Source organism: Arthrobotrys flagrans (genome assembly GCF_004000055.1).
Source record: "Arthrobotrys flagrans strain CBS H-5679 chromosome Unknown unitig_15, whole genome shotgun sequence".
In the NCBI taxonomy this organism is placed as follows: Eukaryota; Fungi; Ascomycota; class Orbiliomycetes; order Orbiliales; family Orbiliaceae; genus Arthrobotrys; species Arthrobotrys flagrans.
The window spans coordinates 4840254-4852809 of NW_027137545.1; the positions used below are offsets into that span (position 1 = coordinate 4840254).

The 12556-nt window shown below is 45.8% G+C and overlaps 5 protein-coding genes across 7 annotated transcripts; 3 read left to right on the forward strand and 2 right to left on the reverse strand.

Moving 5' to 3' along the window:
• Window positions 1–16: 16 nt before the first annotated feature.
• DFL_001319 (uncharacterized protein) lies at window positions 17–1054 on the forward strand (the record flags this gene model as incomplete). Its single annotated transcript, XM_067629918.1, has 4 exons — window positions 17–153; window positions 258–267; window positions 504–802; window positions 880–1054. The coding sequence occupies 4 exons, from the start codon at window positions 17–19 to the stop codon at window positions 1052–1054; spliced, it is 621 nt and encodes a 206-aa protein (XP_067495891.1).
• A 665-nt stretch (window positions 1055–1719) lies between these two features.
• On the reverse strand, window positions 1720–3743 carry DFL_001320 (uncharacterized protein; the record flags this gene model as incomplete). Of its 3 annotated transcripts, XM_067629920.1 has the most annotated exons (3): window positions 1720–2807; window positions 2918–3197; window positions 3267–3743. In XM_067629920.1, the coding sequence occupies 3 exons, from the start codon at window positions 3741–3743 to the stop codon at window positions 1720–1722; spliced, it is 1845 nt and encodes a 614-aa protein (XP_067495892.1). The 3 variants fall into 3 exon arrangements, with proteins under 3 accessions (XP_067495892.1, XP_067495894.1, XP_067495893.1); XM_067629922.1 differs by lacking the exon at window positions 3267–3743 and having other exon boundaries at window positions 2918–3170; XM_067629921.1 differs by lacking the exon at window positions 1720–2807 and having other exon boundaries at window positions 3190–3204.
• Window positions 3744–5557: 1814 nt separating this feature from the next.
• DFL_001321 (uncharacterized protein) lies at window positions 5558–7683 on the reverse strand (the record flags this gene model as incomplete). Its single annotated transcript, XM_067629923.1, has 4 exons — window positions 5558–5660; window positions 5749–6072; window positions 6146–6955; window positions 7010–7683. 4 exons carry the CDS (start codon window positions 7681–7683, stop codon window positions 5558–5560), a joined length of 1911 nt encoding a protein of 636 aa, XP_067495895.1.
• Window positions 7684–8640: 957 nt separating this feature from the next.
• On the forward strand, window positions 8641–10089 carry DFL_001322 (uncharacterized protein; the record flags this gene model as incomplete). Its single annotated transcript, XM_067629924.1, has 5 exons — window positions 8641–9025; window positions 9121–9510; window positions 9594–9778; window positions 9890–9915; window positions 9996–10089. The coding sequence occupies 5 exons, from the start codon at window positions 8641–8643 to the stop codon at window positions 10087–10089; spliced, it is 1080 nt and encodes a 359-aa protein (XP_067495896.1).
• A 1457-nt stretch (window positions 10090–11546) lies between these two features.
• On the forward strand, window positions 11547–12034 carry DFL_001323 (uncharacterized protein; the record flags this gene model as incomplete). The annotated part of the gene is made up of 2 exons (XM_067629925.1): window positions 11547–11895; window positions 11955–12034. 2 exons carry the CDS (start codon window positions 11547–11549, stop codon window positions 12032–12034), a joined length of 429 nt encoding a protein of 142 aa, XP_067495897.1.
• Between the last annotated feature and the right edge of the window lie 522 nt (window positions 12035–12556).

Genomic DNA, 12556 nt, shown 5'->3' on the forward strand with positions numbered 1-12556 from the left:
TGATACATTCTCAAAAATGGCAAACCGAAGCCGCCGAATCGGCAAAGAAATGGAAGATCTACGTAGAGATGCACTCTCCGGTATGAGCGCAGAGCCAATCAACGACGATATCTCCCATCTTCGCGGTGCCTTTAAGGGACCTCCCGGTACACCGTATGAGGGGGGGTGTATCATGTGGATATTAAGATTCCGCAGGAGTATCCGTTTAAACCTCCGCAGATGAGGTTTGAGACGAAGGTTTGGCATCCGAATGTTAGTTCTCAGACGGTGAGTGGTTTCTTCTTCTTCCTTTTTTGTTTTTCAGGTGAAGGAGTTATATGGTTGGTAGAACGGTGAAGGTGACGGTGGAGGGATGGCGGTGATTGAGGGGATTCGGTGGTATTCGATATCGTTGATAATGAGAGCTTGTTGAAGCTCTCGGATACCTGCATTTCCTCCTCCCCGCTCTCCTGCTACTGCACCTTCCACTAGGCTCAATTATATCTAACATCATTCCTCCCCAGGGCGCCATCTGTCTCGACACCCTCTCAGCTGCCTGGTCCCCCGTCCTAACCATCAAATCCGCCCTCCTCTCCCTACAATCCCTCCTCGCCACACCCGAACCGAAAGACCCGCAAGACGCCGAAGTAGCCGGCATGCTCCTCCGAAACCCCAAACAATTCGAAGAAATCGCGCGACAATGGGCAGTCCAATACGCTGGTGCACCTGCCAAGGCATCATCGGGGTCTAGTAGTAATGCTGTGGATGCTAGACGTGAGAGGGAGGCTGAGGAGAGGAGGAAGGCGCAGCAGGAGCTTCTTCGGTAAGAAGGAAACCCCAATATTGAAAATCTTTATGCATGGGTAGTATTTATTGATGTTGATTTGGGGGTTTGTATAGACAACAACAGTTGGAAGGATACGCATCCCATCTGTTTACGGATTTTGAGGCGATGGGGTTTGATATTCCACGGGTGGTGAGGATTTTGAAGGGGATGGGGATTCCGAAGACGATCGGACGGTTGCCTAATAATATATCCGAGGAGATTGTGGAGAGGTTGTTGAGTTCGACATAGTTCCCGTACTCTAGCTCGACGTAGGTTAAGGGGATTATATTTTTTTCTCTTTCTTTCGGGCTTATAGGTTTGGCATTTGGTATTACATATGCTGGTTCTCTTTTTGTCGTCTTGTGGTTCTTCTTCATGCGAACCTCTTTTTGATTATATCACCATGGGTGTTTTTCTCCTGTCTGTGTTTTTATTGTTTCATCGCTAGACTCCTCAGCTATTGAGGAGTCTGGCGACGAGACAGGGTTTTAATATGATCAGCTAACACCAGGGAAATGTCATCTTGGAGCGTTAGCGATCTAGAACCATTCGTAAGGTCCTTAGTATCTTACTGAACTACCAGACCCCATCCCCTCACCGGGATCCCACATCCTCCTTTTACTTTCCATATTTTCTCGATTGTCTTCTTCTTTTTTGTCATGCATTGCTGGTGGTTTCATGTTCACGAAAGCGGATTTTTGGCTTTTTATATTATGAATCTTCTTGTTCTGGTATTCCATGTTTCGTTTCCATTTCCATCGGGGCTCCTTTTCTCTCCCATCTCCTTTTGTACAATCCCTCGGTGTAGTACACCAGAGAAATGACTACTATTTACAAGCTTTATATACAGAAAATCCACCTCTCATATCCGCCCCACCACCAACCTCCCTAAGTAATCCCCTTAAAAAACCCACTTACTTCTCAGCAATCTCCTCAAACATCCCCCTCGCCTTCACTCTACTCCCCAACCTCGCACACAACAAAAACGCTCCACTCAACTTCCTATGTAAACTATACGTCTCCTCGGGGGGCGGTCTAAGTCTCTCCCTGACCATCGTAGGAATATACCCCTTAACCCTCTCCGTCACCGTTTGGTTTCCAAAGTCGTATATCTCGGGTGCTGTCTCAGCGAAAGGCTCTGCAAGTGTTAGGATGGAACCGATGTGTGCCTCTAGCATCGATTGAGATTCCAGACCGGTTAGGTAACCGAGTTTTATGGAGAGGTCGCGGATCGTGGGGGTATCTTTTATTCGCGCGGCTTTCAAGATATTCACGTAATTTGTAATGAATTCCTTGGGGTATTCACGGGAGGCGCCGAAGTCTAGCAACGAAATTTTGGAGGTATTGGGGGAAAACAGGAAGTTTGACCAGTTTGGGTCGGTTTGCATGAAGTTCCAGGTGATTATTTCTAGGAGACAGAGGCGGAGGATTTGGGTCCCGAGGAAATCGCGTTGGGATTGAGTGAGGTTTTGGAGTTGGGGGATTGGAGTGCCAGGCATGAATTCCATTGTTAGGACTTGGGGACCCGATGCTTCTGGTATTACGGCGGGGACGGAGAAGATGGAGGAGTAGGAGGGATCCGAGGCGATTATTTGATCGAAACGGGTTTGCGAGGCTGCTTCACGGAGGTAATCGCATTCCCAGGCGAGCTCGGTACGGGCGTTGGCGATGGTTTTGTCGAGATATAATCCCTTGGGGAGGAGTCGTGTGGCGGTCAGGAGGATGGAGAGGTTGTTTAGGTCCGATGAGATTGAAGTTGCGACGCCGGGGTATTGAATTTTTATGGCGACTTTCTGACCGGTTGAGGCGAGAGTGCCGACGTGGACTTGGCCGATTGAAGCAGCGGCGATGGGGTGTTCGGAGAACGTGGAGAAGAGGGAACGCCAGTTCGGGCCGAGATTTGAGGAGAGGACAGAGTCGCGTTGGGAGGGGGGCATGTAGTCGGCTTGGTTTTGGACGCGGGAGAGGATGGTTTGGATTGGTGGGGGGAGGAAGTTGGAGTCTGTTATATCAGAAGGGGGTTAAGTAAGGAAACGAATTGATTTGTATTCGAATCGTATATACACAAGTGTACATCGAAGCAAAGAAGAAGGAGGAGAATGTTATGCATACCTTGAAAACTCAGCATCTGCCCAAGTTTTAACGCCGCACCTCGCATTTTCGATAATGTCTTTACGAGGCGTTCGATGTTTTGGGGGTTTAGGACCAGTCCCCCTCCTCCACCATTACTACTAGAAGAAGATGAATCGCTGCTAGTCGCACGTTTTACAGATTCACTTATTGCACCTAACGTCATTCCGGCCGCTAGACTACCGTAGTGGAATAATCGGTCTATTCGTGATGACGGGACTGGGGAGGCAGACATGGTGAATGGCTTGTGGGTGTTATTTGTCTAGACCCTGTTAGTTGATATGATCAGTATGTGGATTTTTTTTAGTGATATGGGGGTTTGGGGAGGTACTTTTAATCCATCCATGACTTTTGAAGAGGTGGATTGGACGGTTGAGGATGTAGATGTGAAGTCGGGGGTATTCACGCCGGATGAAGTATCAACTGGTGTCTTTGAAGTAGTGGCGTTTCCGAGTGCCCTCGCACGTCGGCTGTGGAATACTTCGGCATTTATAGCTTCAACATCTGGCTCCGGGGATTCGGAGATAGTTGATGGGATAGCTGTAACTTCGGCGGGAATGGTACCGTCGGGCAATGTACGTGCTTGGGAAGACACTTGACGAATATGAAGATCTGGAGTTTGGGAAGATGGTGGAGGGGTAGAGGTTGTGGCTGTTGAGGGGGTGTAGTGGTGGTCTTGGTCGATGCCGGTTTTTGGGGGAGAGGAGATGGAAGAGAGAGTGGTGGGTTTCAGGGAATAAAAGCGACGAGAGGGGTATAGACGGTGCCAATTGGTGGTGTGGCTCGAGGAGAGGAGTCTTGAAGCCATTTTGGGGAGGTTCACGACGTTGAATGCGAAGAGAAAATTTGAGTTGGGTTGAGGTTGCACAAAGATGTGATGTCACCTGGTCACGTGCTCTGCTTATAGCGTGGAGGCCTGGTCAGGCCGGCTTTGCGTAGAATTTTCAAGACGGGGATTTTTTGAATCGGAGCTGTTTTAGCGACTAATTGCTTGCCATCTGTCTCGTAATGAAATCTATTGTTTCTTCGAGGCCATTTCTTCGGGACCTAAACCAGCCGGTTTCAAACAACACAATTTATTGTTGCATTTTCAGTAACTAGATTGACGGTCGTATGGACCTCAGGACACTGTGGTAGGTAGCATATCTGGGCTTTAATTAAAAAGGCTAAAGTTTTAGCCAAATGTGGACCTTGACCTTCTACAAAAATTTCCAAAATTCGACAGCTTTGTTCAGCCGCAACGACAGAAGATTTTACATTTTGTACATTTGGGGTTGTAAATAATTAGCGGCACAACTGTACATAAAGTGTTTACTTTAATAGATATCTAGATTAGGATACAGCTATGGTATATATACCGATATTGAAGCCGACTTGTCATTATGAATCACGGTTTAGGAATCAAGCACTGGTGGTTAGAAGACTAGCATCAGAATAAATGCACGGTTTTAATAGACGTCGAGCTATAAACTAGGATCTATGCATCAATATCGGCTAATCGCTCCTCCCGATCCGTCTTACGGGTAGCAATTCCCTCGTGCCCTTCCGGAGAAGCCCGTTTTTATTATATTCCATCGAAAGCCTTCTTATAGGGAGCAGAGAGCGATTTTATTAATAGATCCGTTCTGGTTCAATTGCATAAACTCTCCATTCTTCTAAGCCATGACCCAGCAGCTCCGGGAACTTACACCCGATTATGCGAGTTGTAGCGACAAGGGTGTCGCATTTTTTACGAGGTAACTACAGTTATGCGTAAACACGCTCGGATAAATATGAATTTTAATAGTATGCTATAATTCTATTATATACCTATATCTGGTGGTATGAAGGTGATATCAAGATAGCAGCTATAAGGTAGAAAGCGATTAGGTATAAGAAATGGATGTCCACTTGAATCAGAATAGCGTCGTAGAGCATCGAGTCTTTAATTAAACGATCATAGAACCCGCGATATATCAACTCGGGCGATGACGGAGCGGGAAATGGTTTAAGCTCCCGCCTCACGGCTATAATATTATATATCTACAAACTGGCAATCTTTATCGAAATACTGGTAAGTATATCAAGTTTTATTTTTATTTTTTCTTCCCGATCGAGGGCATTCCTCGGTCTCTTTACAGCCTTTACTAATAACATGGTTAGTTTGGATCTCCTGAGAAGTCTTCAAATGCCCGCAAGTCGCCTCATGGGCTCGCAGACAACAGCGAATGAGAGAGTAGAGATTTGGATAGTGATTAAGTTACGCTGCCTGATTCACACCGTATATGGATCCGAGTTTGGTTGCATATGTTTTTCGGCGATGACTGTAGACCAGGAAAATTGGTATAATTTCTTATGCTCGAAAGAGAATAGATTCTTCGCCATAATTAAGAGATAGTAATGCATTATAGCTGTTAGATATTCTGAAAAATGGTAGAAACGAGAGAAATACTGAAATTGCTGCTAGCATTGGTCCCCATCATACCAGCTAGCAGAGCCCCAAATCGTGATAGGATAAGAATAGATAGAGAAAACAAAATGTTAATAATCAAAAATCAAGTCTTTAAAGGGGTTCTTTTAAACTCCTAACCCTCCAGAAACGTCACATGTAACTAATTGCCTAACTTACCGAACTGCCAAACCTTAAAGAATTTCATTTTCGTCCGTCTCGCTATCAAGTCTTTCCAGATGTTTGACGATCGCTCGGTATATAGATTCCGCAAACCTGGGCGGCCAAGCGTTTCCACTACCATAAATTAGTTCAGCTCCTACAGTACCGTATCATTCTTGGGGCCATAAGTCTTTACATTTGTTTAATTATGCTCGTATCACACGTATGGCTAAACTTGTAATCAACTGGAAAGGTCTGGAAGGTTGCCAATTCTCGAGGTGTAAATGGTCGCTTCCCATTTGGGTGGACTTTACCTTCGCCCCCGTCACAGGTGATCGTCTTGTTAAAGGGTTGGTTTAAATGGAATGGCGACGGCTTAGGCTGTGAATAGGGCCGGAAATTATGATTATCGGCATTTGCCGGAATACTGGCAAGAACTTGCCCGATTGTTGGAGTAGTCGGCAAGCCTTGGCTATTCAATCCGCCACGCATCCGGAAGGGGTTAAATGAAGTGGGTGGTGGGAAGTTAGGGAGTGGTTCTCCAGGGCTGGTTGTAATAAGTTATAGAATTAGCTCATGTGCATGTTTGGATAGCAAAGGGCAAATAAGTGACGACTTACCAAGAAGCAACAACGATCAATCTTTTCCTCGCTGAGGCAGCTCCGTATTCCGTCGCATCTTTAACGGCCCATCGTACGCTGTAGTTGTTGCGAACGTATTGGTTGATAACTATAGCGAAATGATCTTTGAACTTTCGGGTTGAATTGATCCCAAAAGTTTGCTCGGATGTCACAACCCTTGGTCGAACAACCTTCAATAGTCGGTCAACTACTAACGACGCAACCTCGTTCGTATCGTCGTTCTTCCCTGGGACGGTATGAACTGGGGAATAGAACTGGCATGGGCAACTGAGATGGATAACATCGGCGTGAAGCCGAGCTGCTGGGAGGCTGACACTTGATGGGTCCGCTGCGAACGCACAGATATCTGCCTTGATTGCCTTATTTTTACCATAATTCCGCTCGTAGGAACCGATAGCGTCCTCCCAATTGTCTATGCCATAGGCAATTTTTAACCCCGCGAGCCTGGCACCGCAAGATGCACCCCCTGCGCCACAAAAGAAATCACCAAACGTATATTGAAGTTTCTCTGCGGAGTCCTTACGAAATTTGTTATCGACAGTACCGTGTCTTTCCACCACTTTCGAGGTACGGACGATAGAAGTAACTCTATCCCCACTGTTTGATTCCGAAATTGTCGTTTTCTTGTAGGTAGACTTTGAGGAGTAGGAGGTAGATAAAGTAGACTTCGATTTCTCCGACATTGGAATGGTCAAATCTATGGTCTTCTTTTCTATATCCGCCTTCTCGGTGGCGACGGCTTCGTCCTTCTCGGACATCCAAATACTTTTGATCAATTTTCGTGGGTATCTTTCGAGATGTTAGACATGGGCGGACGAGAAGTTAAAGGAATCAGACACTTACCTGAATGCCTCATCTGCCTCAAATTCTTCTAGCACTCTAACGAACCCTTCGTCGCCAATGACATGTTTAGCTGACCCATCTTTGTCGTCAGCGTTGTCGAGTAAATTTGCACGACGCCGACAGATAAGTCTGCCGACACCCTCGCCGTTCTGCCAGTCGTCTGTTTTTTCTGTTGCAGATTCATCTCGGGGAAGAAGGCCACCGCAGGTCAGCTCCGTATGGTTTGTTAACACCAACTCTCTGACTCTGACTATGTGCTTGAAATTTACGGTAACTTTGTCTCTAATCCAAAAGACTTCACCTTGTGTTTTCTCAAAAAGGCCGTACCCATGACGAGCCCGCTTGAAAAGCTTACCCACAACATACTGTCCTTCGTGAGAAGTGAGAATCTTTGAGATCCTGACAAAGTAGGCGGCCGTCAGTGGTTTCGATTCTCCTTCGAGGACAGCGCCTTTTTCGATTTCAACACAGCCTCCAACGTTTAGAACAGTTTCTTCAAATTCATGACCGCCTGATTTCTTATTTTTGAACACCGATAGTTCGGTGACGGCTACTAGATTATTTGGCAAATCTTTGATTTGGATTGTTCCCTTACGACGCTTTGGAGTGTTTGGCCTATTTGGGCCTACGATGCTAGGATTTTCTTCATTTTCTCGTATCTCGTCACTATCCATGGTGAGATCGATCGTCATGCTGTAAGATCTTTTATTTGCCGGCATGTTCGATTCGTGATAGTTGTAACAAAGTATAAGCTTAAAACTAGGGGGCGAGTTCCGGAAAGCAAACGGGTTCGAAGTTGAAGTTTAGATTAAAAGTTCCAGGTAGAGTAAGCTAGATAATATATCTGAAAAGACCGAGTCATGTCACGACGAGTGTCGATTCTCGAAATGTTGAGATTTTTCAGTTGGAGTTCTGGTGGAATGTAGTTTCCCCAAGAATATACCCGAAAAGCCTAGAATTTATGCTAACGTGGTTTTACTCCACAGTCTTAATTATATTTTGGAGCACGATATATCGCATTATCGCAGTAAATTATATGTCAGTGCGTGAATTGGGGCCCAACGAAGGGGGCGGATACTGCCCAGCAACATGGCGCCAGTTGTGCCTTCCAACATTGCATTGAATGTTCGGAAATCTTGTGTCTCCCCCGACTTTTAACAGCTCAAAGCCTATAAATCCAGTATATTTTGCATTCAAGTTGGCAATTTTCTTACATTTCATGCTAACTTATGTCTAACAGAATCTTGCATGTTCATTCGGCCTAAAGATACATGTTGTTTCTTGTTTGGATTTCTGTGTTGGTATAGGAACCTGACCCATTTTGAACCATCTAGCTGCCCCGCAATTTATTCCAGCCGGTCGAATCCTAAATCAAAACGAACGTAACGTTAACCGCATTCTCGATAGCCGGCGGGCAACGGAAAAACATAGGCCGGACGTCATGAAGTTATGTGTGCGATTTAGGATTCGGGCTGCTATTAGAAGACGAACTTTTCGCCCTCTATAGCCCTCCATCTCGAAATCTACCTCGCTATCTATCGGTATCTAAACTCTTTCTTTGCATTGCTACCATTACTAGAGGTTGTCGGGCTTGTCAAGAAGCAGGTGTTCTATTCAAAGCCCACAACAATATGGCTGAAGAAGCGAAACAACCTAATGCGGGTGAAATTCAACCGGATGTCCAGGCACCTGCTTCAACCTCGACTACTGCTTTAGATGAGCTTCGAACTCGTCGGAAAGACTACTTAAAGTACCAGAACGAAACCCAAGCTGCAGCTTTGGGAGGTAGAGCGAGCTTTCTTGCAGATGTTGTGACCTGGGAAGACCCTGTGGCACTCAGCGATGGTGTGGGGCTTACCTATAGAGTTTACGCCAAAAGCCATGAAGTTTCACAAGCAGTGAAGAGTCTCCAAGAGAATGGATCTCCCGACGATGTTACCAAGTTAGGGGTTACCGGAAGTTTTATTTACATCCATGGCGGGGGTTGGAGAGTCGGAAACTTGGACTCTGAAGGCTGTGAGTCGGGAACCTATTTTCCACGTTTTTCGCCCCTCCGAAATAGTGTAACGATCTTTTTATGCTCAACTTCAATCAACGGCTTCTTTAATTAGTATCATGTCGTCGCCTGTGTCACACTTTAAATCTCGTGGTATTCTCTATTAACTACCGCAAGGTACCCGAGCACCCTTATCCTATTCCGATTACGGATGCGAAAGCCGGAGTACTCGCCGCGAATGAGCGGTATATTTCAAAACTCTCGAGCTTGCCTGTTATAATTTGCGGATCTTCATCGGGTGGACATCTTGCGGGTCTGATTACACAGGCTGTTGTGGAAGGGAGCTTGGATATTCGCCTTGACCGCACGGCTTTACGGGCCCCTGTTACGGTCCATCCCGATCATGTTCCGACTCGATTTAAAAAATCTTACAATTCCTACGATACGAATGACAGCAGGGGTGAATATCAGGGCATGGCCTCCAATATGAGAAATGGGGTGTTCGGTACGACTGCATTTGAAATTAAATTGTGCCGACGTTTTCTGTCAACCACGCGATTCACAGCTAATAAACGTTATTCGGTGCAGGGATGGCTTCTATCCCAGAAGAAATCATTGAGACTGGACAGGCATTCCCGCTGTGGGGGGATTTTAAAGGACATCCACGGACCTATATCGAGGTCTCCGACGACGACGTGCTCCTCGATGATGGGCTCTGCTACGCGAAAGCTCTCGAAGAAGCTGGGGTTGAAGTTAAAGTAAAAATTCGCAAGGTGTGTTGGCCGGCCTATAGTCAAGATTGCGCGATTTATCTGGGGTTCTACAGTGTCGAATACCATCGCGAGGCGATGTGGGCTAACTTGCGAACCGTTGTCTGTTTGTAGGGTGATCATACGTGGTGGCTTAAGAAGTAAAGTTTCCCAAAGTGCAGAGTTTGTTGAGCATTTTCTGCTCGAGACACGGCAGAACTGACAATTGCTTTTCCTTTAGATACGATACCGACGAGGGGGCACTTGTCGAAGATGATTTTGTGCGCGAAATCGGCCTCTTAATGTCCACACAGCTCGAAGAGCTTAGTATCTAAGTATATATCTCGATATAGTCCGTTATCCCACGCGATGGGGCATCGCGACCATCGCGACCGATGGCATTGCATTTACACATCAGAGACATTGTGCCTAACTGTGCATCAAATGAAACTGTCTACCGTCTACGTTTTCGCTGCTGGTGCCCGCGAGATCTCGCACTTCGTGGCTAGTGACTAGTTGTGGGGGTATGAGGAATGCTGTGCGCCACGCCAAGGCTTGCGGTACCAACCGCATTTGGCCAGCACAGCAGACCCACTTGCTTCTTTCACAGCGCGCTAGCACAGCGACTTCTGCCTTTCGTGATGCTTCAAAGTCCTTTATACGCCGCATTCCGCCGGATGGCTGCTGCAAAAATATGTACCAGTGACTCCTTACCAGGTTTTCCCCTCATTGATTTCGCCGCCTGAAAAACCTTAATATGTATGCAGCATAAAGGGAGCAAACCAAAATGTTTTCACGGGATTCCGGCTGTTGAGAAACAAGGGCATCATTGGAGCGGCCCAGATTCCGTCTCTCATTTCGAGCCCCCTCCCGCCCTCAACCTGGGACTGGTTGGGGTCGACATATTCGGTCCAATGCTCGACTTTCTATTATTTCATGCTAGGAGTCGGTACTCTTGCCGTGCGAGTCGTTTGACGTGGTTCCATGATAATGCGGCGTTCGCTACCAGTACCCATGCCTCCCAACCTTTTTCTCAGTTCCAGGATTTGTGCAACCAACGAAAAACCCAAGTTTTCCCGTGCGTGCAGATATGTGAGCAGTTAACTAGGGTTATAAGAACCTTGGGGGTTTCCTCGTGCTTTGTTGGCACCTCGAACACGTCGAAGGAAGGAATCCATGAGCTCTCAGGCAGATTTCGTCAACAAATCACATTCCTGCATCGACGAGCCTAGAGGTTTTTACCTTACTACTCTCTTTCACTACCAGTTTGAACCCCCCAAAAAAGATAAATAATTGTAGACGTGTCGCCCCCCATCTGTCCCTTCTTTCTGAGGCTTTAGAAGTTTCTCGCTACGGTCCTTACGACTAGTTTACTCGACGCTCTTTCGACACTAACGACACAAAAGTACATGAACATCTTTATATTTCGCCTCATTCGACGCTGGTAACGCTCCAATTGACCAATCAGTGAGCCGGAATTCACTCCCCCAAAACAACTTGATACTACACTCGCTACCACCGTTCTACATATCTTCCCCACACATAAAGAGACGCCTAGTCGCCTTGCGCATAAAAATAACCGTGAAATACTTCTATATAAGATCCAAAGATCTATACAACGATCATGGAGTTCTCAGATCGAGATACACTTTGCCCTTCCCCGAATTTCACTGTCAAAACCCAATCAAGCACATCCTCAACTTTCTCGTTACACGGCTTTAAAAATAGACTATCAAATATCTTTCACTCTTCATCTGCACCAACTTCGCCAACCGAGGATAAGAAATTCAGGATGTCTATCTTATCTTCTCGATCAACCAAGACTACTACCGCCACCACTAGGCGATTGCGCAAGCAAGCTATTCGCAACAAGTCGAATCCATCCTCACCACGATCAAACAAAAGTGCAACTAGCTTGCTCAGCAAGATCTCTTTCAAGAGGCATATCACTATCAGGACTAGAGTCCGAAGGTTCTCGACTTTCCACCACAAGCCAAGTACTCTTGATTTCAGATGCGCAGGTGATGAAACCAGCAGCATCCTGATTTTGGAGCGTGTGAACAGCGTCAATATGAACAGAATGATATTTGGAGCCGTCCAGAAACGACGAAGAGGTGATTTGACCTATTTACTCACTGATTGTAAGTCAATATTTTTATATGCCAGTATCAAACATTTTATTTACAGATATCAATCATAGGCCCTCCAACTATCGCCTGGATTTCGCCAAACATTTCTGGCGGATGGGATTTCAGTGAAATCGGAATTACTATCAACTAAACGACGACATCACATCCTCGACGGATATGTACACTACGACTGGCTTTAGACTTATATTAGCTGCGGAATTCTTGATGGATACACCGCCCTTTCGGCAACCTATTACTTTTTCCTTTGTCATTGCAACAGACTAACCCAACAACACCCCTTTACGGACTATACTTTCTTTTGTCACTTTCTTTTGTATGGGAAGCCAGTCTTATATATCTTTCTGCGTGGCGTATACCCTGTGGTTTAACCTTGTCATTATTATTATCCGGAAAACATCCTTTTGGTTTTTGATATCCGGAGTTACTAGGAAGCGTTTGTATTTCTATTCCTCGAGTCTTTTTGTTATTGCGTTATTTGTTATCGCTACGCTTATCCTTTTTTCTTAGGTCTGCTTCGCAGTTACTTTGGTATGGTTTTTTTTATATTCTTGATACCTTATGGGTGGTGGGACTTCTCTTTTTTTTTTTTTACGGATTCCCTTTTCAAAAAAGTTCTTAAACTTGTTTATTTGTTGTTTACGCACCGAAAAAG